At 43.0% G+C, this 26,124-nt stretch overlaps 1 protein-coding gene across 2 annotated transcripts; it reads right to left on the reverse strand.

Moving 5' to 3' along the window:
• TSC22D2 (TSC22 domain family member 2) lies at window positions 1-26,124 on the reverse strand. Of its 2 annotated transcripts, XM_084291650.1 has the most exons (4): window positions 23,447-26,124; window positions 9,274-9,345; window positions 2,710-2,761; window positions 1-1,588 (listed from the first exon to the last, which is right to left on the reverse strand). In XM_084291650.1, the coding sequence occupies exons 1-4, from the start codon at window positions 25,429-25,431 to the stop codon at window positions 1,328-1,330; spliced, it is 2,370 nt and encodes a 789-aa protein (XP_084147776.1). In that variant the 5' UTR covers window positions 25,432-26,124; the 3' UTR covers window positions 1-1,327. The 2 variants fall into 2 exon arrangements, with proteins under 2 accessions (XP_084147776.1, XP_084147777.1); XM_084291651.1 differs by lacking the exon at window positions 9,274-9,345.

Genomic DNA, 26,124 nt, shown 5'->3' on the forward strand with positions numbered 1-26,124 from the left:
TGTATTTATGAAATGTACATTTTTAATTTAAATACTCAGTATACACTGCACTTAATCTGCATGTTGCATTTATTAAATACATTAAAATCTGCAATGTAACAAAACGTTTTCTGCATACGAAATTCAAAACACCATTTTAAATGAACAAAAGATGGCTCACTTCATTTTTTTTTTTTAAACAACTAGTGCATAGCACACTAGCTCAGCTCCACCAACACCAGCTGTTCTTTCTTTTTTATTTGACATTGTTCACAGACTATTACATATTACAATAAGAGTGCTGGATAAAAACATGAGGTACGAAAGTGGTTCAAAGATTATAGGTCATGCAGATCATGCTAGACAGCAAAGAAAGTTGTGAATGAGAAAACACTAAATAAAAATACATAAAGAATGTGCATTATAAAATAAAAAAAACTCAATTACACAGCTTTGCTTCTTTGGTTACAAAGTAGGTTGAACAATTTCACAGCTTTTTATTCCCACCCAAAAAAAAAAATTATACGAAATGTCAAAAAGCAGAGGAATCGTGGCAATTTCTCTCTATTAGAAAGTAGAAACAGAAATGAGCAAAGTTTTCTTCATCAAAATAGCCCATCAATTATTTATTATATCACAATAACTGGTGACTACCTGTACAGATGCACTATGGTCTTCATACTTACACTCTATACAAAATTTACATTCAAGCTGGATCTTTACTACCGTAAATAAATACCAAAGGTAAATTGCCATTAGTGTTAGAAATATGCCAGGATTCTTTTGTTCAATTATTGCCTAAACATTTTGTCTATTAAACGCAATCCCATCTATCATTTTACTGATACATACATTTATTAAAAAATTAAAAAAGTTCTGTGACATTGTTCATGTACATTATGAAAATAGCAGCCCTGTAATAAATAAAACAAATAAATGAAACTAATGTAGGCAAATGTTACTTATATTGAAAGAACAGTGGCTCTTAAGATGAATTGTTACTTCTTACAAGATAGCAAGGCTCAAAGTAATCCACGGGCAATGGAAACCTCGGAGAGCCACCAAAGCTCTTAAAGACCTCACTCCGGCACACCAAGCAAATGCATTCTCTGCATTAACAACTCTGTCTACCACTCCCCTTGTGCACTGATGACATAATGGACACCAACTGCACTTCATAACACATCAGTGAGGGAAAGCTCTTGGAGAATGATTGTCTAATACTGAAAAGGCCAAACACACAACAGAAGCATGGCTACTTGCTTTCATATAAAGTGGAAAGAACATCAGTGGCACACAAGGACAGACTGCTCTCAGGTTTTTTCTTTTTAAACGAGGCAAGAAAGCTTTACGCTGAGGAGACATTCGGCTGCTGTGGAGGTTGTGTTGGCTGTGGAGGCTGTGCTATCACTGCTTGCGCTTGTGAAGTGCTACTAGGATTGGCCTGTTGGGTTGAAAGTTGGGATAACTGATCATTGTTTGAAAGAGATTTTAACAGTGCATTTTCTCGTTCAAGTAAAGAGTTTCTTTCAACTAATTCTTTTATTTGTTCCTTCAGGACTTCCACTTCTTCTCTTACTGCATACATCAAATGGCTTTTCACTAGATCCTGCAAAGAACAAGTTGACAGTTACTCCAACTGGAAGAACAGTGCCATTCCACCCCAAGCCCAGAATTCACTGCTTTACTATAAATAATAATTTATAATTAGCCTGAACAAATTAGCCTTCAAGAACAGTTAACCTAGTGCTTTAACTCACTATAAAGTGGCCCATACATCCAAAGCTTTGCTTGCAGCATTCAGCAGTAACCACGTTCCAGCACACAGCCACCTAAGCATGTTTCTGTTATAACTGACTTCTATCCCACCTCACCCCCCACTGAAGAACAAGGAATACTGATGAAGTTACAGTAACCTGAGTAGATACAGAACTTCTGAAAGGGTCTTTTTGTTATGTTGCATGTAGGTATAATCCTACAGAATATTAGGACAACAGTAACCTTCAGGTACTACCCTATCCTTATGGCCTTCGAGGCCTGTGTTAGCTGCTAAAATGAAGCTTTCTCCCATGAACAGCTTCAATAGGCAGGACTGCAGTACACGTAAACCATCACCTGCCACTGCGTGAAGCCTTGTCACCCCAGTTATGCTGAAGACAAAGCCCTAAAATTATGCAGCTACTCAGAATGGAAGCATCAGCTCTGAAGTTTTGACCTGGTGGTAGGAATCCTGTGTTGAATCCCAAGCACTGAGGTATACAAAGGTCAAGAAATAAGAAAGCCCCTAAATCAGGGCAAAGAAAAATCAAATTGAATTTAACTGAAGCTGAACTAACTGTGAAGGATGGCACAGTAGAACAGACAATGAAGAAAACAGAAATGAACATCACTAAAATAAGAGACTCGTGCTATTTTCAGCACTACTTTAAATTCAGTCTCAGCTTGTTCACAGAAATTTATATAAAAAATCATTAAGAACATTTTTGGGCCAACAATGTAAGTGACAAGCATAAGCAAAATGTCACTAAGTTAAACGTTAAAAGAAATACCTTGTTTGTGGTCATCCCATAGTTTATATATAAAATCCCTTTTTCAAACAAATCCTTTTTTTCTCCATCTGACCCAACTGAAGGAAAGTTACTGACTTGTAGGACAAAACAGCTGGAAACTTATGCTCAATGACAAACTGCTGAACCTATTAGAAATAATAGCTTGTGTTTCTTTACTTACCATTGCCTGTTCTATTTTGTTGTCAATGGCAACAACACTTGCACCAGATGCACTGTAAATATAAACAGAAAACTTTGTGAGCATTACCGTATCATTGGGTTAAAGCTCGGCACCCATAGGATTCCCAGAACATGTTTTCTGAAAGGCTAGAGCTTCAGGGTCAAAGGTTCAATGCATAACCACGTATTGTTCCCCCGGCCGTATTGCCTAGGACAGACAGAGCATTTAGGAGACACTGCTCCTTCAGCCTGCAATTCCTTGGACTACAGGTATAACACAGGAAAGCACATTTGAATAGACAGTAGAATAACTGCTGTAATTCCCTGGCTCATTTTTCAGCTTTCTTTCATGGGGAAAATGGGCATGGGATATTCATGAGGTCCTTACCTCTAGTTTAATTTCTGCTAAATTGCTTTTATAAAGCAGTGAAAAAAAAATGTGTAATATTTGTTCTCTGGCTTTACTTGAAGATTACTTCCCATTAGGAAATAATTGGATCTGCACTGCCTTCACTACTTTGCAACCAAGCAGCGGTAGTCAATAGGAGTATAAGACATGTCCACAGACCTGTAACTCCACAAGAGCATTTACTCAGTTTCAGTGAATTCTCAGTGGATCATGTTTAATGATCTAGAAAATGCACTGCCCTTTGCCTGCTTGCAGCTATGAGTCAGCCTTGTTCCAAAAGACATACGAATGCAGAGCAGTCCGACAAAACATCTCAGTCGGTACAAGAAAGCAGGTGGCTTTCAGATTTACTGTGGGAAACAAGATGTCGGACTACATCTTCAAATATCAGATTACAGCAATTCAGGTCTTAATATTTGTAGGCTGGCTGTTTTCAAGTCACAACATAGAAACACAAATCTGGGGGTGTCCCCTGATCTCCTCCAGACTGATTCTCTAGGTGGAGAAGAGGTGTAGCCCACCCCAGGGCATAAGACAGGATTCAGCAGAGGAACACATCCACAACAGCCACAGAATAAATTCAAGCCGCGTGAATTTTCTGTCATCCCTTACTCTCCTTGCCTGACCTCCTATATTAGGTCCTGGTGATCCAACTTCAGCCCTCAGCTCCGTGCCAGACACAAGACTGCAGTTCTTGGACTACTTGCCGGGCCTGCTAGTGACACCTACTGATACGCTCCACCAGAGGAGGAAGTTGCTATCAGTAGCGTGCAGCCACATTAAAAAAAAAGTTAATATACAGGAAAAACGGAAGGTTTGCAGTCAGGCTTGGAAACTTGCCCCTTTAAGAATACATAACACTCGCTGATACCACACACTAAGAAAAGATACTTAAAGCTTTTCTACAGTGAGTATCAGCAAGGTGGTCATAAATACTAGTTACGTATGTGAGACAAAGGCTCACTGCTGAAAGAACACGTCCCTTCAGGGAAGCCCATTTTACAGAGTCCCACAAAAACAGCCGGTACCCAGCACTGATCATTTACAAGTAAAGGGAATTAGCTTCTGAGACTCAGAAAGTAACAGCCTCTGTTGGTAAAGTAAACCAAGCCTGCCATCTGTAACTAAGCTGCTGAACACGCATTTACCAAGAAATGTGTTCCAGTTGCGCAGGGGCTCAACTTAAATGCCTCTACACAAACGTACATAGCAAGGGGGAAAAAGAGCAGGGGGAACCAGCACTTTCAGCTCAGTCTCAGGGCTCTGATACCCTAGGCCTTGGAGATGGGTGGGATGGCTTGTGCAGCTGGAGCGCTGAGAGGGATGGCTGCAGGCTGCTCCAGAGCCAGGCAGGGAAGGAGAGGAGGTGGGGTAGCCCTCAGCATTAGGAGGGGCCGAGGATCCCTGGGTAAGTCAGGGGAAAGGGCTGTGAGGGAGGTACTGTGGCTGGAGCATGTTACAGAGCAGCCAACCAGGACGAGGAAGCAGAGAAGATTATCTACAAGCAGCTGTAAGCGTCATGATTGCTAGCGCTTGCTGTCAAGGGAGACTCAACTTCCCCAGTGTCTGCTGGAAATGCAACACTGCAGAGCAGCAGCAGACTGGGAGACCTGCAACGTCTGGGGAAAGCTCCCTGCCCCGGGGTGAGGGAGCCGGCCAGGGGAGGTCACCGCACCAAGGTGAGACTTGCAGCAATCTTCGTCAGCTTTCACGACTACAGTTTTGCTTTTTAACCACCTCTCTCTGGGGAAGGCCCTTCTACCATACACAGCAGATAGACAAAAAAACTACTTAGTCTGAGAAATTCCTCATTTAGATGATTTCAAAAAATCCCAGTGCCTTAAATATAGTTTTCACGCTTTATTTTGAGAAGACCATGGGCAAAACTAGATTTGACTGATAACATTGCTTAGCTATAGCACACCATCAGGTATGCAGCTTTTGGAATAAAAGTGTTTTATCCAATACTTACAGCTTGCACCTCGTAATTCCTTACATAGGAAAAATATTCTTAATGTGTATATGCAACTCAAGAACAGCACTGTTTTGTTTCAAATGCCTTGTAAACAGGGAAGAGAAGCCTCTTGGACCACCATTTACACACAAATGAAGAAAACAAGAAGAGAACTGGTAAGTCGAAGTGCACATCTGATTTCCAGTGTATGCTATATTTAATGTAGAGCAATTGCACTTTCCAGAAGGCAGCGCATTGTTAAAACCTCAGTACAATTCTGACTTCACTGCTACAAAAATTTCTCCTGTGGAGATACGGTATCCCACAAGTATGGAAAGATGTTACTCAGAGGCTTCAGTATCATCATCAAGCTATAATAATGTGAAACAATTCTTTGGTAGGCCTGTGAGCACAACATATGCCAGTGTATAAATTATGGGAAGTATTGGTGTTGCACAGTGATCAGACAAGTGCTTTTTTGTAAAGTGTAATTCTATGGTTCAGGAAAACTTGCTTACTATAGACTATTCCAAAAAGTTGAATGACACTGTTCAAAGGAAAGTGAATAAAGTAACTGTAAAAATTGAGGATCAGTAGATCGGAAGACAGCAAAGAAAGTTAATGCCTTAACGTTGACTTTGTTAATGGTAGGAGGAAAATTTAACCTTCAGCACTACCTGAAGGATGGATGCATTATAATCCATTTTGATGGTGAATTCAACAGGCACCACTGTGGTCAGTCAGTATTTTCACCATCAGTGACTTTAGATAGACCCATCATCCTTCCAAGAGATTTGTACTTAACTTCACAATTTGCTTTGAAAGCTAGGTAGAAAGACTAAGAATCGAAGTTTCAGAAGAAAGGCATTTACAACTTAACTCACTCCGTATGGTTCAAAAACCAACATTCATCTTTACAGATTCCAGTCCTCAGAAATGCACGTATTTTGTATCAGCATTACCTGCATTAGGAAGATGAGTTATATGCAGGCCCACCTTGGCACTGTCAAGAACTACACCAGGTAACAGCATTCCACATTTAAGTGAGACTGCGAGTCCTAGTGACAGGACGTTGCAAGCCAGTTTTGAAGCTTGTGTGTTTCCAGTTTAAGAGCATGTTCTGTGTTTAGCCACATTACTGATTATTGACATACTGCCTTAGAGAAACTTATTGCGGGGAAGTCATCCCCCAAAAACTCCCAGAATGCACAAGTTTCCTTGCATTTTCTTGCCTTTTTTTTGTTTAATTTAATATCAAGAGACACTGTACTTCCACCTCTCACCTTGAGATACATTAAGCCTATCACTCAGCTTTGCTGACCCTGTGAGAGCAGGGAAGACTACCTGCAGAAGCAACAGCAAGAGGTACACTGGTGGCAAGTGACATCCCCCAGCTAACACACGGTAACTCCAGCACTAGATCTATCCTGCTTTAGTTGAAGGTGGAAAAGATGGCATCATAAACCACAACCTGAGACATCCCTGAACTAGGTGACCTCCCCTAGCTCCTTCCTTGTTGCCACTTTAAATGAAACTTTGAAGTAACCTTACTGATCCTTTCAGAAAGGTATTTCAGAGGTATTTGTTCTGTTTGTAAGTGAATTTCAAACTAAAACAATAAGCATGTTAACTTGTTCTTTCCCCTCATTGGGGTGTTACCATGGTCAACTATGCACCTCTTGATGTCTTACCCCCAGCCAAACTATTTAGTCTCCCCATAGAAGCCTTATCTATTCTTTAAGGAGTTAAGGCATGTTTAACTGATCTCCTGCAACACTTGAAATTCATGGATGTTTAATGCTTCACATAAAAATGCAATGGAAACTTAATAATATTGCTTGGAATTAAAGTTTACCAACAACAATGGCTGTTTTAGGCAAATCCATATGAAGCTCCTATGCTACCATTACCACACAAAGGAAATCAGGCCCCACAGCCATCATCCAGACTCATATGGATATGCCAAAAAGCCCTCAATCCCCTTCTTAATCCTCTGAAGTAACAGTGCCAGTCAAAAAGACTGCTGAGACTCACGCCCTGAGCAACGCCTAGGCGAAAACTAAGAAGGGAAAACATTTGCATGGCTCCTCATTTCACTACTATTTAACAGTTTGAATGTTATCATCAGTCTTCCCTGCTGAGGGGTATTAGTGAGAAATACTTGCCTCTATTTCAGTCAAGAATTTTTAGCAATATGTATCTATTGTGATAGCACGTAGCCACTTCGCTGGCTTCCAACAGTCCCAGGAGATGGCTGCTCACAGGAGAACAATCCGTACTTGTTCACAACAATACTACAGTGACATAGGAAAGTTTTCTTCTATGTTTGCACTAAATTCTCCTAACAAGTAAATCCCTGAGGTTCATAGACTGTTTCTGAAGGAGCTGCAGAACACAGTTAAAAAGCCTACGACCAGGTTTAAGATCATTATGTTCTGTAGCACGTGAACCCCGAAGTTTTGGGATGAGGAAACAAGGACTCTGAGGAACTCGGAAGGACTTTCATTTTTTTGCGGCAGAGACTTCTTTCACAAACCTGAGACCACAGAAGCCCCACACCACTTAACTTGCCATCAGACATCCCAGGCCTGAGAACAGGCTCCTGCTGGCACTGGAGGCTGCCCCTGCCTGCTGGCTCCATCCTGCTGGGGCTTCCCTCCACATGCCCATGGCCCAGAGAGGGAGCACGGACTGGGCTTCAGCTCCCCTGTCAGGTCTTCACTGGAAATGCTTGCACCACCCCTGATGAAGTTGCTTCAACACTTTTACAAATGCTTGCTTTCACTATGAAGTGTTCAACAAAGATACAAGACTATTTTTCAGAAGCCACTTATATTGCTTTTTTCCTCCTGTATTTCACATTTCCAGTGCCTGTTTTGGACATTATACATGAATCTAATATCTGTCTCAGTTGTAATCACTAGCAATTTTAGTTTGGGTTTTTTGAATCCACTTCTGCATCTTAAGGATTATTTCAAGTTAGAGACAAAAATAAGAAACAGATAAATGATAGACCTTACAGTGCATTTTTGGTTTACGTACCAAACTTGTACTCAAGTCCCTGAAGTTTGCTTCAGTTAACTAAGTCCTCGAACATAAATACTAACACTGTCCCATAAATACATAGAAATGGCATCATCCAGAGCTTAACACAAAAATACTCATTTGTACAAGAAAAGATGTGCTTTTGAAACTTGGCCTAAAGCTAGCACTTTAACAAAAAACAGCAGGATGCATTAGCATTACTTTTAAGCATCAGTGTTGTAAAATATACAAATTATTGCCAAGCAAACTTTAAAGGATTCAGTTAAGCTTTTGCAAGTTGAAGAGCCTCTCAAGTCAAATGCAGCCAGTAGTGATGAAATTGTTACCAATACTTAAAAAAAAATAAATAAATAAAAATAAGATCTATACTCCACAGAGCTTGCTAAGCAGTATTGTGACAGGCCAGAGCATCGCAAAACATTAAGTCACATAGTCTCTAGGACTTAATGCTGACAATAAAAAAAAAACACCTTCAAAATCATTAAAGTGCAGGAAAGAAACCATTTGCAGCTACTGATGAATTAGTAATGCATCTCTGGCGAGTCATATCTGTAACAAATATGACTTTGTTGCACTTCATTGCAGTTTCTCGCCATGAATTCAATGCCAACTTAGTAAGCTTACTTTGTCTTCATACCTTGTCACAGTTTGTGTTTGTTACTCATCTAGTTTAACTTCAGCAGAATGAAACAAGCCACTAAGCTTCCTTTCCTGGCCTCAAGCCTGAAAGATTTTAACTTTATTAAAATTGTGTTTAAATACATTTTCACAACCTTTTTTTCTGACATAAGACTTAAGAGTCACAATGCCAAAGTAGTTGTTTTTGTTTTTTGTTTTTTTTAAAGGAAGCTGTAAAATGTTTTATTGAAGGCCAGCTATTAGCTGACCAGCATTAAACTCTTTCAGCTTATACTTTAAGTATTACGCATGCATAATAAAGGAAGAAGAAAAATAGCATTTCAGACTTCAGTTATAAGTTTCGTTACAGTTATTTCAACTCCATGTCTGCTTTCAGACTTCCAGGCAACAGAGGTCCAACATGAAGTTCTGGACACAAGCAACAGTTCTGCGCAAATGAAATGACGAGAAACTTGCATAGAGCAAAGCCGTTCATGCATACCTCAGCATGTATGCATTCCATATTTAAGCATTCATACCTATCCCAGAAGGTCTTTGACTCACGTAACTTGTTGAAATGGAACGCTTGGTAGAATGCAGTTGACGGATTCCTATGAGATCCAAGAATCAAACAGAGATATTGAAAATGGATATATAATATAAATACTAACTCTTATTCTACCAAAATAATTTAGCTATCCAGACAGGTTAAGTTTTCGTCCACATGTTTAGACTTTAGAGAATCCCTAAAGAAAAGATTGATTGGCTGAAAGTCCTTACTGTTTCTATCAGTTTCCATTAAAGACACATTGATTCCAGAATTCCTACTGATTTTCATGCTATTTTAGGTTGCTTCTGTAAAGGACTATACAGTAAAAGCTGTTAATGAAACATCTCATAGCATGCTGACACTCTCCTATAGGTAATCTGCGTAGCACCCTAGTGCTGTACATACCTACATTCAAGGCATTTCACAAAATGACTCTAGAACACTACCCAGTGCATCTGTTCTACCTTACACCCTACTTCATGTTAGAAACACAGGAGTTCTCTAACTGGACTCCCGAGTCAGAGCTAAATAGGCCACATTAAACCTACTAAAGATGAAAACTGAAGAACAGGTTAAGTTAAAATTGAAATACAGAATTGAAGATCTCGCTACCTTTGTAAGCGGTTGTCACAGCTGTCCTCACGCTTCCCCTGACGTACAACGGGCCGACTGCTGTTGGGCCCCTTGCTGAGCCATAAAGCTGCTGCCCTGGGTCTCGCCAAGCTCCAGCAGACCGGTAACTTTTCTGAACACAGGACACGGTGGCACAAGTTCTGTCACCAATGCCAAACCCTTCAGACAGCCTGACCCTCCTTGTTCAGTGTGTATTTGCCCACAGATAGCAACTATACCAAGAGGGTAATTTGAAGACCATAATTATCCAAACACTCATCTGAAGACTTATTGCTGATAGGATACCAGAGGAAGCACAAAGTCAAAACTCCCCACTGCTAGTAGCTGTATCAGCGTTACACCTAAGCTTAGAACTCATCAGTACTGCTGTCTCTCCTGACACTGGTGTAGCTGTGCCAGCCCTGGAGAAGAATTTAACAACTTAACTGAACAATCTTCAGAAGAGCTAGCATTGGCTCAGCTTCCTTTTGAAGGCAGTTTTAAGATCAGAAGCTCATACCAACATTAGAAGCACAGGTGTCCATCCCTTTTCTAAGTTTGCAGCAAGAATACTTCTTAAAAACAACTGTCTTCAAGGTAATTATTCTCATTTAAGCACAACTACTGTATGTATACTTGAAATCATAAGAAATCACAGAGGCAGCTCCATAAGACGCTATTAACCTGCAGTACCTCGATTCCCATGACAGCTGTATACAAACAGCCTAGCAGGGTTAGTAGCTAGTAACGCGCGCGTCTCAGCACAGATCAGGAATCGCTTGTTTGTGGTGTCTGTCACTCCATCTCCTACCTTCAACTCTCTACCCTCCATGAATGTAGCTTAAAGCCTGCTGCAGATGTTGCTTGATCAAACTGACCAAATACCATGATTTCATGTTAGAACTTATGTTTTCCTAAGTATTGCACGCTTGAGTGACAATTAATTCAAGTAATTATAGGGAGGAGCAGTACGTAGCAGCACAATAGGTAAAGGATACAGCGACATAACATAGGAAGTAACTGGCATCTGCAGACACAATAGCACTCCTTTGCTTAAAGGAAGGATGAGGCCCAACCTCTTCTTTCTAATTAAGATATCTCATGCATATGTAGAAGTCTCTTCCTCATAAATTGACTGTAAACAAAAAGTCATTTATCTCCCAGGATAAATTTACTTGCATCATGCAAAACCTATTGCTAGCTTTGAAAGGTTGTGGCTTACAACCACACAGCATATATTTCACACAATCTATTTTTGCACTGACACCCTATATGCAATATACTCTCACAATTCTTAAGCAAGTATCTGGAAAATATCTGAAAAAGCACGAGCAAGTTTTCTTGTTAAATTCTCATTTTTACAAAAAAAAAAAAAATCTCAGCAGCAGGGTATATTACCTTAGACAACTAACATTTCCTACTCTGCGGCTCTACCTCACTCAAGACATTAATGGGGGGTGGCTCAATACAAAGAGCAAATCCAGAGAAGTAACCGATGTCTGACATGCAGGTCTGAGCTGATGTTTGAGCTCCAGACTGCTGAGGCATCTGTTTTTAACCACACTAAACTGTGAAGGGTTGGAGAATTACCGAACTCCTTTCAGCTTGCTGAAACAAGCGAGAGAACTGCTTAGAGCAGCAGCACAGCCTCCCCTGCAGCGCAGCCGCCGCACTCCAGAAGTCCCCACGGCACCCAGGGGCCGCCCGGACCAGGGAAGCCGATTCCCGAGGCTCCCTCCCCAGAAGCAGGCACCAAGGTTCAGTCCCAGCTGCTGGCAGACACACAGCAGGGCCCAACAGCCAGCTAGATGTGCGGCCCCCAGCACTTCACCGGAGGAGCCCCACCAGGCATTTGTCTCCATCTCTGGTTGGAGAAGAAGAGGTGTTCCCAAGGATGGCTTGATCCCAGATCCAGAGCCTATGACAGCTGACTAGCATAGCAAGGTTAGACATTCAAACTGCATCTCGCTTCGTACAAGAGTCCGTTTCTCTGTGATGAAGTCCTACAGGAGATTTATTTTCCTCTAAACGCTCACAAACTCCAGTCTTCTCTATGCACTCCAGAACTGTCTCTAACAACAGTTTTAGCATGACAGAAATTTGATCTAAATTTAAAGGATGACATTTTTATCAGTTCTCTGCATACCTGAAACATCAAGTTGTCCCTTCAAAAGGGAAGTCTAAACAATGTCCGACCTCTCCCCCCACCTTTGGAAGGGTATCCTCCCTCCCACTGTTGTTAATCAGGGGACACATGTGCCAAATTGAAACTTTACTCGAGAGAGCTCTGCTTTGCTAGAAAGCATGCCCAGGAAAGCTGGCAAATATTCAAGTACACAGACAGATGCTTTTTCATTCGAATAAGGGTACTGGCTCTGGAAGTAGCAGTTACCAACACGACCCACAGCGGCCTTGTTTCCACCTCCCACCTCCGAAGGAGGCCTAGGAGCATTGCTGCTCATTACACAGCTGAGCATGCTTCAACTACTGGCCAACAGCAGCAGTTAAAGGCCACAAAAGGAAGAATACCTGAAGAATACCAAGAATTATTCAAGGTGTCGCAATAAATGTTCATACCACTCCACCTCAGACAGTTTTGTCTCAGTATCAGTGATTAACTGAGGATAGGGATGATGCAGAAGAATAAAAATGCCAAAGTACCCACGAAGGTGAAGAACATGAAACTAACAGGTCAGACAACCCATGTTCAATACCTCAGATGAAAATCAAAGCAAAATAGAACCACCTATTATTACCTATACAGCAGCAAACTGGCATGGATTGCCATTTTAGAAGCTTATGTGAACCAAAAATTCTTTATGAAAAAATTAACAGGCCTCATATAGAAAGAATACAGAAGATCTAATTATTATTAAATTAGTAATGCTTTTAATGCCACCTTGCATGACATCTTTGTAATTAAGATCATGGCTTATTCAAAGTGGGTCCACAATTGATCAACTACTCTGTACACGTGGCTCTCCAAAAGTTCAGTGGAAGAAGGGAAGGATGCATCAGCCAGAGCTCTCCAGGGGTCTCCTCCGAGTCTGTTATAAGAAACTTTAATCCACGACTTGGGCAGTGGAGTACAGACTACCTTTATACCTGCAGATGATCTGCAAGCACTCTGGACAGCAGGAATAGAATTCAGGAAGATCTTGCCCAATTGGAGCAATGGTCTGAAATAAAAAGGATGCAATTCAATAAGGATAAGCACGAAGTACTATGCTCTGGTAGCAACAATCAGCAGCACAACTACAAAACATGGAATCAGTAGTTGAGTGCAATTCCACTGAAGAGAATCTAAGCAGAAGTATCGAAGTTGTGATATTTCAGTCTTACACAAGCTATGCATATACTAACTGAAGTCTTGTTTTATTTGGCCCCTAACCTAGATTTCTTACAGTTTCAGATGCAAACTGTCCAGAAGGATATAAACCTACCAAGGTTCAGGTAAGACCACTATAAGATGTTATTTTCCATTCCCTCCCTCTCCCCCAATTAATCAGTACCAAAAGTAGAAAAATTAAGCACTGAAGAGAGATGGAAAACAGTTCTAGGCTTCATGTACTTTAAAATATCTGCAAAGGAACAGAAAAATCTCATTCCTGTTGGGTATAAGCACAATAAAATTACTATGAGTTTTGGGGTTTTAACTTGCAGAAGTTTGTATTACACATCAGAATTGTTTTCCATGCAAACAGTAAGGAATAGAAAAGAATTCTTAAAGTAATGGCGGAATTCCCATCCTTGGTGATAGCTGTTGCTCCAAAAAAGATTCCAGGCCCTTACATCCCCGGACGAGCCCATCGGCCCATCTTTCACAATTCGTTGAGAATTCATGAGATCACTAGCAAGAACTTGGATTCTATTCAAAGGAAGAACTTTAATTTCTACAGGAACCGAATTTAACTATGAAACAGAATATAAAGTAGTAAAGAAAGACTAGTTTATACTCTGAAGCCAAGCTGCCTTTCATTTCAACCATATAGTTCATTTACTTTTCTGGTGGAAAGTGAGTGATGATCACTAAAACCAAATTCTTTGTTGCACAGAAAGCTCATATTCTAGCATGTTAAGATGAGAAAGTATTAGTAAAGCACCCTATATTCTTGTGTTCCTGTTCTTAGAAGGTCATTAATTATAGAGTAATGCTCTTGCATCAGAAGGATGGGAAATTCAGCAGCAAGCTTCTCTTTCTTTATCCTCTGCACAGAAGTTTATAGGAACCTGACTATGCATCTGTAAAATAAAACCATTATTTAGCCATATTTATTAAAACACAGAAAAAACTTCTAAAATTTACACAAGATTATATTGCCTAGAAGCATTTGAAACAGAAGTTAGTTTTCAGTTCCACGTTGTACTGATCACCAAAAGGCTGTTTCACTAGTAGCTTGCTATGTACTTAGGAGCTACAGCCTGCAAAGACTGACCACACTTGGTGTTCAGATGAAAACAGTTGGGGTGGTTCCTTTAGGAGTTGAACCAGGGGTTTTGTTGTCACTTAACAATAGCTTATCAGGAAACTCCCTGCAAAGTTTATTGCATTTTAAGATCGCGTTTAGCCTAATAACAAAATTCCTTCTCCACTCCTCTTTTAAAAGCTGTTCCACTTCTTATTTATACTACTATAAATCAACTGAGGGATCTCCGGATATTCTACCTACAAAACACGGTAACCAGAGTACAGAGCTTACATGAGAGACTTGGCAAATATTAAACTTGGGGCAGTCAATGTGGAATTAAAGAAGGAGAAAAAAGATTAAAGCTATCAAGTTGTGTTTAATTACACAGTTCCTTCTTTAAAGCCATTATATCTGAAATACATATGCTGAGAACAACAGCAAGAATTAGTTTTAGATGCATTTTAACTATTGTGACAGGAAAGGCTGACTAAATTAGTGGCCTGCATGACTGTTTTTGGGACAGTGGCTCCAAACCACCGTGGACTTTATGGTTCACGGTCTACTTGTGAATGAAAATATCATTAAGTGGAAACAAAGCATTCAGCACAGGTCTGACCTCCACCAGAAAAATCAAAAGAAACAAATTTAACTGCTAAAAAAATCACTTCACATAGGACATGCTTAACAGGAGTTTTGCAACATAACTCAAGATGAAGGAGATAGAACAGCCGGATGTACTGCACAGCAGCAATCAGGATACTGTCTGCAGCACCAACAATGCCTCAGATGCTTTACAAACAAGCTGTACGCTCCCTCTCAATGCTTCCAGAAATGATGAAACTGCAGCTAATGAGCTAAAGTACGTATCACCTGAAATGCAACATCAGTCTGACGTTAACAGCCTGCTTTCAACTAAGCTGCACCTCAAACTCCTGATGTTTGGATTTAAGGTATGAGAAAAAAAACTCCAGTTTCCTACCAGAGTTGCCTATTCCTTTCCACAGGAAAGATCAGAGCAGTAGCCTGAATCTTCTCCACCAAGAGGATTTTGGAAAATATTTCTTTTTGTACAAACTAGAGCTCTCTAAGCAGAAAGTGAATGAGATGACTGTCAAGTGGTCAGAGTAAGCAAGTCTGACAGAGCCATTTCGCTGCCGTCCGCTTGGTCTGTTGAAATGATGGCATTAGCTTGCCCTTGCTCTGGGGGCCTGGACTCTGAAATACACTTGTAACATTCTTCAGTCCTGACATTCGCCAGGGAAAAGAGTAAAAACACTTAAAAGAACTGAAGGTGAGAATACAGCATGGACTGAGCAGGTGAGATCGACATTAATAATGGTCACAGCAGAGGGATACAGCAAATAATCCGAGCACTTGCACGCAGCTCTGAACAAAGCAGTCTCTGGTACCTCCACCGTGCCCTCCCAGGCAGGATCACCATTTTCCTGCGTTACGCAGAAGGGATGCCAACATTCTCTACTTGTTACAGCAATGCATAGTTGCAGAAAACACTTTTCCACTTGACTCACCATTACATTTTAAAACATACTCGAAGTCCTTGATAGTCCTGTTCCAACGTAGATCAGACACCATTTCATAGCATTAGGGAACAGACACACCTGAGGTGAGAGTGCTTTGTGAGACAACAGGTGACCCAGCCTCACTTCCACACTGAATTAGGGTCTAATAGCAAGTTTTCTTCCCCATGTGCACTTGGTTGCTTGGTTGATTTTCTCATGCTTTTTTTTTTTTTTTGTTATGATGATGTTTCTTTTGTTTGTGAGGCTTTATTTATTTATAGAATTTGACTATCAACTTCGGAAAATCTTGTCTAAAGTACCAGAACCTTTTGAGGCAACATTAAATTCAAACAAATTTCTGAAGTAGTTTAATATCTACAAGTCACATCGCACATTTGCTTTAGAGAAGCTAACCAGATGAGATGTCTAAGGTGCAACTATACCTAAGTATTCACTCAGGTCTACCGAGTTTTGCCACCAGTAAATTCAAGGCTTTTTCTGATTAATGTCACTTTGTATATACAAAAAATCTGGCAGGCAAAAGCTACCAAGTCAGTAGAACACAGGACCGTGAAAAGTGCAACTTCTCTCTTGGTTTTATTACAGTTTTTGAAAGCATGAGTGAACGTCTCTGTGAAGGAAGAGTTACAGCTCAATTACATTGGCAAGAATTAATGAGGACAGTGGGACAGCACTTCTGTACACAGAGCTGTGAACTGATAAAAGGGAGGCACCTCATCGTAAGACGTAACTAAATAACAGAGGTCTGTAACTGCACTAGGTTAACAATCATTCTTGGAGGCAACTTTGCCTAAGAGTTCAAGTAGTGCTCATCTTTTACATTTACATTTAAGAAAAATACTCCGAAATTCAACTATTCCTTTCATACTCAGTTCTCAAAATAAGAGAATTACCTTGACTTCTACTCTCAGCTTGGCTGCTGAAGAAGAAAGCATTTAGCAATACATATGGACTTATCACTACAGAGGATTAGGCTCCTACTGCTTGCTCTGCCCACAAACTAGACTTCATCAAACCTATTGATGAAAGGAAGAACAGTTTGATTATTGATGAAAGAGGCGCTGCAGAGGGAACAGTTTGCTTGAGAATATTAATTTTCATAGAAAACAGCCCAGAATTGAAATCCCCCCAACTACATTGCACATGAAGTTACAGTACAGCAATTTAAGATATTTTAGCTACCAATAAATACTAGTAGTTCCTGTTCTTTGACAACAATATTTATTTCAAGATCTGTGAGAAAGAAAAAAAGTAAAGGGAAACAGATTCAAGGAGACTCAGCAAAATCCTTCCTGTCCTTATTTATGTGACATGGGTCAAGAAAGCATCTCTTAGCAAACAGGTTTAAGTACTTCGCTTTTTAAGCGGATATTAGAATCTAGACTATGGATGGCACAGTTTGCACGTTCACTTCTTTGCCTTTCTATACCATTTACAAGTTCTTTACAACCTGTTTCATGCATGCGTGCACTCAGCTGTAATTATAACAAACACACACTCAGCATAAGAGCTACCACTTGGCTTCAAGACGTTATTTAAAGAGGCACTGTAGGGTTGGTCAAGGCGTTCAAGGACCTTGCAACCTCCAAACCAGCACCAGGGGCAGGGGCTCTGGGCACAAACTGGCTCCCTGTGGCCCCTAGGCAATGCTTCTGTGCCAGGTGGGTGCCACAGGGTGCTGGGGTCTCCTTGGGGACCTTCAGAAGCTGCCAGGACATGGCCCTCAGCGGCCCTGCTGGGGCAGAAGAACCTGCAGGTGCCTCCAAACCCAGCCTGTCCCATTCTGTAGGTGTCTTCTGCTATTGACACAGATCTCTCTCGGTTTGTGAACTCCAAGGAGCACCACACCAACAGGCCAGCTGTCATTGTGCTAGACAGCTGACAGCGCTGTTATACTGATCAGTATTTCCACCTTCTCACTGCACTGAGAAAAGAATTCAATCAAGCTGTCATGATACAAATATTATTCCTAGCTTCAGAGGGTGAACAGATATACAAAAAACCTCTTGGAATAATTTTTTTCAGGCAAAGTAAGAAGACAAGCATCTAGCTGTCCTTCATGTGGCAGAATAGGCAACTCACCTGCCTTACGTGAGTAAAAATAGATTATCCTGTAACGCAAAGCATTTACTAGCACTTAATACATGTTTGAATTTATAACTTTAAAAATAAAGGGATTTTTAAGAAGAATAATGAAGACACTACACTTCAAGCAACCTTTTATGCCTGGAGAACCTTCTTACTATAAATAATTTTATCTTTACAGTTTGTCAAATACATGACTAAAAGTAAACACCTGAGGCTGACAATCTAGATTTCTCTACCAGAACTGAAATACTCATTACTTTGGCAGTAAAATTTTCACAAAATTTTAAAGAATCTTTGCTAACACACAAAATGCATATATGAAGGTTGTTTTTTTTTTCCCCCATGAGCAGCAGAAGCTATTAATCATCAACTTTATAACTGAAAAAACATAACCTCAAAATGCAACAGGGTGATACTCAATAACCAGTACAGTCACAGGGAACAGTTCCTTTTCTCTTAATGGACCCTTTACTGTAAGGGAATATCAGGAACTTGGGAGGATGCATATGTCCGAGAGCAATTTCAGTTCCAGTAGCTTGGCAGTAGCTCAGTAGTCCTGCCTAGCTCAACAAACCTACAGGCCTGAACGTTCAGCTTTTAATGAGAGCTTTCAAAAAAGCTCCCATGAAACATATGCTGTTATTTCTATCATACAAAACAGCATTGAGAAAGAGGCTGACTATGGAAAACTTGCACTCTGCTGTAGTGAGTAGAAAAAAAAACAAACCTACAGCAGCTGAGCAAAATACTTGGGAGTATAAGGTACAGAGAACCATTTATTTCAGAGCTGGTATACTGCAGTCTTCAGAACAAGCCAAGTTGTTTAAGTTCATGAAATTCTTTCAAGTATTTTCCCCCTTTCTTCCTTTTAATAACCATCTCCTCTGAAACAATTATACCTCATTAGGTTTCAGACGGTATGGATTTGCCCTCAACAAAGGCATTTAACAGTGTACACTGGAAAACAGCACTGCCAAACAAGCTATCACAATTTTCTGTTGAAACGCCTTTTAACACTCAAGAACATACATGTTAAACTTTCCATAATCTAGAAAACACTGTGACAGAGTCACTTTACGGAACTTTTGCTATAGGAAGTACAAGACATGAACGCAACCAACTGCAGCTTTATTCGCGTTAACTGTCCGTGGATACCTCCCCCTGTACCGTCCACCTCGGAGGTCCCGTCTCAGCTGTGTTCCAAGTGCTGCAGCTCTGGCCACTGAACTGCGAGAGCACGCCTGCATCTCATTCTCACCTGCCTCTGCAAACCCTCTTACTCAGAGCCCTTTAGGGGAGATGAAAACACATTCAGATCCCTAGCTGCAGTGGAGTTCGGAGTTTTAATAAGTTTACAAACACAGAGAAGGAAGGGACAGAATTCACTAACAATGCAGTTCAAGTACTGCTTCCTGGTACGCACGCGCAGAACGCTCATTCTTCAGGAGTACAACAAAATATGCATCCAGGGCAATACATAAAAAAAATGACACCAAAGTTACATCCATTCCTATGCCGTTTCTTTCTTCCTTACATTATGAATAGGGTCTCAAGAGCTCAGTTTCAACAATTATACTTCGTCAGCAACAATTAGTACACTACACAAAAAAGTGATTTAACTGAGCAGAGACGTATGCTGTGAAGAGGTCTGTACAGCCAGGTTTTCAACAGTTTAGCTGCTGCAGCTGACAGTCCACAATTGCAGCCATTCATTAGCATTCCTGGAATACAGCCAGCACAGTTCAAGCTGGTCAGCTATCTCTGGAAAGTGATCTATACTCTGCTCCTTTTCCAACATGCCTAGTAATATTTTGCCCCCAAAGTCTGCCAAACATGCAGGAGGTTTGAACAAGCTTTCTCAGTAACATTCTTTTAACAGAGGCAACACATTTCTTTTCCCCCAAGAGCCAAAATAAAATATTAAAGCAGCTACAACATTATGCCTGTCAGCTACAAATTTGGGTACACATGGACGTGAAGGTGAATGAAGAACTGACATACGCTGATCCTGAAACAAGCTGCTGTTAAAGGCTAGTTGATGTGAACATGAAATCCAGTTCTAGCTGTTTTCATAGCATTTGGCAGACATTAAACTTAAAGTGGCTTGCAACGTCCACATCTAGCTCAGTAAGAGTAGCATTTCCTCAATCCTTGCATACTGCTGCACTTTATTCTACTTGTAGACACACTGAGAGGAAAGAAACGTTATGCAGTAGACCTTTCATAACTTGTACAGAATTTATTTCTCTTTTTAACATCTTAGCGATTTTGATACCTAAGCAGAGTTACAGAGCTTTGCTTTTTAAAGGAAGGCTGCGATGTGTCAAAGGCTTTTTTTATTCCGGACCCCCTTCCCCGGTAAGATTTCACGGTTACTCAATTCATCATTATTCAGCAGGTCAACAGAAGGAACTGCAGTTTCATTTATATTACCGTGAAAGTGTAATGGACTATCAAGGCAGGAAATTGAAGGTTTTTAGGCAACACATCTTGCAAAAAAAAAAAAAAAAATCAGTTCTACATCTACAGATAAATAGTTCTATACATGTATCATCTCCTCACACCTCAATGTGCGTATGCATCACTTCCTCCACTCCAATTTTAGATGTGGGACAATTTAAAACAGTAGACCGTAAGACAGGAATACAAAGAACTTTTTCTCAACATTGGAGCTGACCAGCATCTTATAATAGGCCTCTGTCTCTTACTATAGCTCTCGGACTGTTTTGAAAGAGGTCTCTTCCTAAACTATTTTACCAAATAGATCCTCTTCATATTCGAAGTGGTGAAGGACTTACTAGATGAACTCAGGATATTTAGAGCTATATAGTATTCCCTGATGAATCATTATTTTAGAAGAGTACTATAAGAATAATCTGTACAAGTTTGTGAAGTTTCAAGCATGTAGAAGTGCTTAAATATAGTCAAAGGTGTCAGAAGAAATGCAGACACCTGCCTACAACCTTAATGTCACACATTATGGTTGAAAAGAAAAATGCTTTCCACAGAGTTTCTAGCCCTTGCAATCACAAACTAAATTCTCTACACAAAACCAAGCGTTAACTTCCTGAACCCGCAGGCAGCCTGAAGCAGTGACTCACCATGTGCAAGCTCCCTTTGCGCCCTATTAGTTTTATCGCAGTGTCAACCCTCAGCCTATTAATGACACTTGAAGGTCTTCATTAACTATTTCACCACTGATTTCAGACCATTAAGCAGCTGGGAATAAGCCCAGGGGAGTAATGGTGTAATTTAAATGGCTGGAAAGGAAAGAAGCAGGAGAAGGAGGAAAACAGTGAACAAGCAGTCATTTTATAACAAAGCCTTCTCAGCGAGTAAAGCAAATATAAATTAAGCGGTAAAACAGTGCTTAACAAGCTGTTAGGCTTTTCTCCTTTGTCTGAAAACAGTGGAAGTAAAAAAACTTAGATCTCTGTCTCCTACGTTGTGCAATGCGTGGGCCTGTTCAGGGTAAGCTTTCATTACTTACCAGCACTGCTACTAAATCAAGCTATTCCAAGCTGGCAGAGACACACACCACAGAGCTCCTGCTCAGTGCACCACTTCAGCAAATGACTAGGTTTTATCACCCAGCGCAGAAGCAGACAACTGAGAAGTACGCATTTCTTTCAAGATAACCACAAGTTAGTTTCCCTACTGCACGTCGTAGGGCAGCACGTACAAAGAACACTGCACTCCGATCCGTTCCTGTTTCTCACTCGCGGCTCTCGTGGCCACGTTTCTGAGAAAGCTTCGGAAGCTAGCAATGCACGAAGCAGTGCTGCAAGGTGGCTCAACCTCAAATAAAACAAAACAAAAATAACTTTTAAAAATCACTGTTCAGGGCATGGCTACCAAGACCTGTCTCACTAGTAGCCAACACAAAGTTTGCAACTTAGAGCTCTAAGTCACACAAGTCTTCCCCTCACCATGAGGTAAGGGATTCACTTGTCACCATCACGTCTGTTTCCACACTTTATATAAACATTACATATTACAAGCTATGCAAAATGAAAATCATTAACATGATTAAAAACAAGCTTTTTTTTTTTTTTTTTTTTTTTTTAAATATTCAGAGCTATTAAAAATACCAGGCTGAAATCAAACGTGATTTGCACTATGAAGAGTTTGTCAGGAACCCACTTAAACTAGGCACGACCACCAGAAAAATTTAACTGCAGAACTAAGTCTTCTATGACTTTAATGAAAACTCAGCTGCCTTCAAGCCAGCTCTTGCTTGCATAAAGGTATCCGGAAGGTTACCACCTGAAATGAAGCTAGGCAAAGCTATAGTGAGCACAAGGCTGTTGTTACTGCAGAACTAACTCTTAAAAGACTAATTTGTCTTTGGGGTACCTTCTCCACCCAAGACACCCTGACCCCACACGTGCAGCAGCTTTACTAAAAAGCACTTGAAGCAACACTGACAGCATTATCATACAGTCTGGTGTTCTTCTGAGGGAAGGGAAGGCCTAAGGATAATTTAGGCATATCAGACCTTTTCATAAAGGCGTTACTCCTATTTTTAAAGATACAAACAAGTATAACACATATACATGTGTTTCATTCCCCCAAAATGCAGTAATCCCAGCAATAAACGTTAATGACATGAACTCAATGCTTAAACTCTGCTTTCCTTGGAAGTCCCCTCTCAAAGGAGCAGTCGGTAAGCACAGCTTTAGTCATCATGCTACCCTCCAGAACAGTCTGACAAGTCTACGAGAATCAAAGAAATCCACGGTCCCTCTCTCAGGCCCTTCAGCACGCCTTCTCACATTACACGCTACACTACATAACTAAAATTGACAGTTCTTAATTATTTTTCGATTACAACCTCAAAATACATTTTCTTGCTTCCCATTGTGTCTACAACTTCACTCAAGTAAGCAGTGTAAGTGGTATCCTTTTCATTCAAAGAGCTATCATCTGTAAAGCTTCCACTACGTCAGCACCTAACACGCACGTCCAGATGCAAGTACTTGCCTCACTGACTGGTAATGTAAAATGCAGGATAATTTAAAAAACGGAATCAGTGCTAGAAGCTTGTAAGTTTTCCAAGATACCTCAACTGGTTGGCCCTCAGACAGCAAGGCACAGTGCAATACAGCAGTGGAGCGTTACTCTAACCCAGCTGTCATTTGGCTATTTTACGCTAAGTTCAGGGGAAAGGAGAGGAGCGAACAGACTTCTTCACGCACTGAGCAATTATGTGTAGGAGGGCAGACAGTTTTCAGTCACTTTGATTCAGAAGACGAATTATTTGTGCATTAAGCAGCTTTCTTGCCCTTTTCTGCCCTGCTTTGAGAGAAAAGTAATCATAATTGCAGCCTGAGAAAGATTACAGTTCGCTACTTGCCTAAACACTCTGCTGTTTTGTACAATTCGATAAAAGCAAAATTTCAGTTAAGACTTTTTGAAAAATATGAACTGATAGAAAACTTGAGAGTAAGTTGAAGGATTCTTTTACCCCTTACTAAAAGGTATTTTTATGGTGTTAAAAAATAACTCATACCTGTCTTCATCACCATCAACGGGAATAGATATGCCAAACACTGAGCTGGCAAGACTGTTCATAGGAGTACTCGCAGGTAACTGAAGAGGGTTTGCTAGAGCATCTGGAATGGGAGGCTTCACAAGAGGTTTATTTTCAGCTGTAAGAGAAAGTGGTGGCTGAGGTAGGGGTTCCGATTTTCTTCTAGTATCATCGATCTGGCCTACTATGGGTTGAGCTTGAGTCTGAAACTGTCCAAGGTTTGACTGTGGCAGATTCGTAGGTACGTTAGGGGCGCCTTGTATTAAGGAGTGTCCGACATGCTGCTGCTGGACAACACCGGTACTTCTACTGACAGAAGTGTGGCTAGTCAGCTGCGACTGGACCAGCGTAACAGGGACATTTGGCATAGTAACAGAAGTGGTAGACACACTAGGCACGCTTGTACCGGGCACAACTGCAGGCACGTTCTGAACTCCAGAAACCACGGCATGGGGAGCACCAGGCATTCCAGACACTTGACTGCTTCCACCCATTTGATGCTGAGTCACAGATTTCTGTTGCACAACCCCCGCGTGTCCAATCCCTTGCTGCACCACACCTCCTGGTTGCGGAACGGCAGTCTGACCAGCTTGTGTCTGGCCACTCTGCATTACTGCCGATCCCTGTCCGACCGCTTCACCCGGCTGCGCCGACACCCCCATCACAGCTGCTCCCACAGGTGAGGGGTTCTGGCCAGCCACCTGGCCCACAGGCAGGCTGGAAGCCACAGTACTTGGAACAGAGCCTGCAGCAGCTTGTTGAATAGCTCCTTGAGACTGCATAATTGTCATGTGTTGCATGTATTCAGACTGACCAGAAGGTTGCGTCGGCAATAGATGTACGGGTGGTGGAATCTGGGACTGAGAATAAGCAAATTGTTGAGGCTGAGTCACTGGTATGCTCGCTTGCTGCACCTGCTGCTGTGCCACAGGCATGCTGGGCTGGCCTATTGTTACACTTGGAGGTGCCATGCCTTTCCCATTGGGTCCAGCCTGTGCAACACTCTGCGTATTCACTTGTGGCTGCGATTGCTGCGGCACCATCATTTGCTGATTTGCTACTGAAGCCCCTGAAAACATAGGCTGAGCAGTACTTTGAGGCATGGCCCCACCTATGGGTTGCTGTGGCTGCTGTTGTTGCCCAATGACAAAACTAGGTTGCTGTAGGCTCATCTTCTCTGTCTGGAGCAGCTGTGACACAGCAGTAAGGGAACTGTCAGCTATGGAATCAGGGCCATGTGCCGATGCTGGCACAGCGGAGACCACGACGGAACCTCCTGTGGCACCAAGGCCGCTGTCCCTCTCTTGAGCGGCCTGCTCGAAGGTGCTACTGTGCCTAATGCAATCTCCAGTCCTGCCCAGGACACCACCACCATCAGAGTCCCGGTCATAGTACTCCATACACGTCCATCGTCCTCGCCTGTAGGGCTCGCCTGTGCCATGGTCCAGCTTGATCACCCTGAAGCGGGAGCTGCACGCAGCAGCCACTGTCTGAGACATTGTCCCAGGGGCGGCAACTGCAGAAGGCCCTGTGGAGGGCAAGGCAGTTTGAGCGCCGCTGCCTCCTGCCACGGCAGCGCCAGGGGCGGCAGCTGGCAGGGGCACGGCAGAGCTCTTGGGCACAGCCCCCCCGCTGGGGGCCACGGCTGGCAGAGCGGCGGCTCCCCCGCCAGCAGCCGCGGCCAGCTGCCCGTCCAGGAGGAGGTTGGGAGAGACGCTGCCGGGAGTTTCGGCCTCGCCCACGTTGTTGAGAGTCTCTTCGGAGGAGCTCCGCTCGCAGACGTCCTCGGGGCCGTAGTCGGTGGCTCGGGAAACGTCGAAGATTTCCGAAGACACGTCCTCGGTGCGGGACTCGTCGGGGTCGTCCAGGCTCTCCGTGTCCTCGGTGATGCTGCTGGCCACCTGCGCCGTGGTCACGCTGGTGATCTGGAAGCAGCTCTTCTTCTTGGCCGGCATCTTGGACATGTTTCCGCCGCGGGGAGGGGCTCCGGCAGCCGGGGCGCGGCGAGCGCGGCGCCGGCCGGGGGCGGCGCGGGCTGTCACGGCGTGCCGGCCGGGCCCCCGGCGCTGCCGCGCATCCTCCGGCGCCTTCCTGCCCTGCGGCGGGCCCGGCCGCGGCGCTCCCGCTCGGGGGCCGCGCGGGGGGCGGTGGCGCCGCTCCTCCTCTTCCTCCCCGGCCGCAGCCCTCCTCCCGCGCCGGGCCGCGGGGCCTCCTCGGCCTCCTCCTCCTCCTCCTGCTGCTGCTGCTGCCGCTCCCCGGCCCCGCTCCGCGCTTCCTGCCGCTCGGCCCGGCCCGGCCCGGCCCGCCGGGTGGGGGGCGCAGGGCGCGGCCCGGGCGCGGGCAGGGGGCGGCGGCAGAAGCGCCCCGCGGCCCGGCCCGCCCGAGGGCCCCGCGCTGGCCGGGCGAGGCCCAGGCGGCCCCGCGTCCCCCCGCCCCGCTCCGCGCTCTACCTGGACACCAGCGCCAGGCGCATCCTGCTCGGAACCGGCCGCGGGCGGGTGCCGCGGGCGGAGGAGGCGGGCGGCGGCCCCTGTGCGGCGAGGACGGCGGCCGGGCTGGAGGCCGGGCTGGAGGCCGGGCGGGCGGCGGCCCCTGCGCTGCGCTGCGCCGGCCCCGGGCGCGCGGGCTCCGACTGCGGCTCCCTCGCCCAAGATGGG

The sequence above is a fragment of the Netta rufina genome, assembly GCF_964035555.1.
Source record: "Netta rufina genome assembly, chromosome: 9".
NCBI lineage: Eukaryota > Metazoa > Chordata > Aves > Anseriformes > Anatidae > Netta > Netta rufina.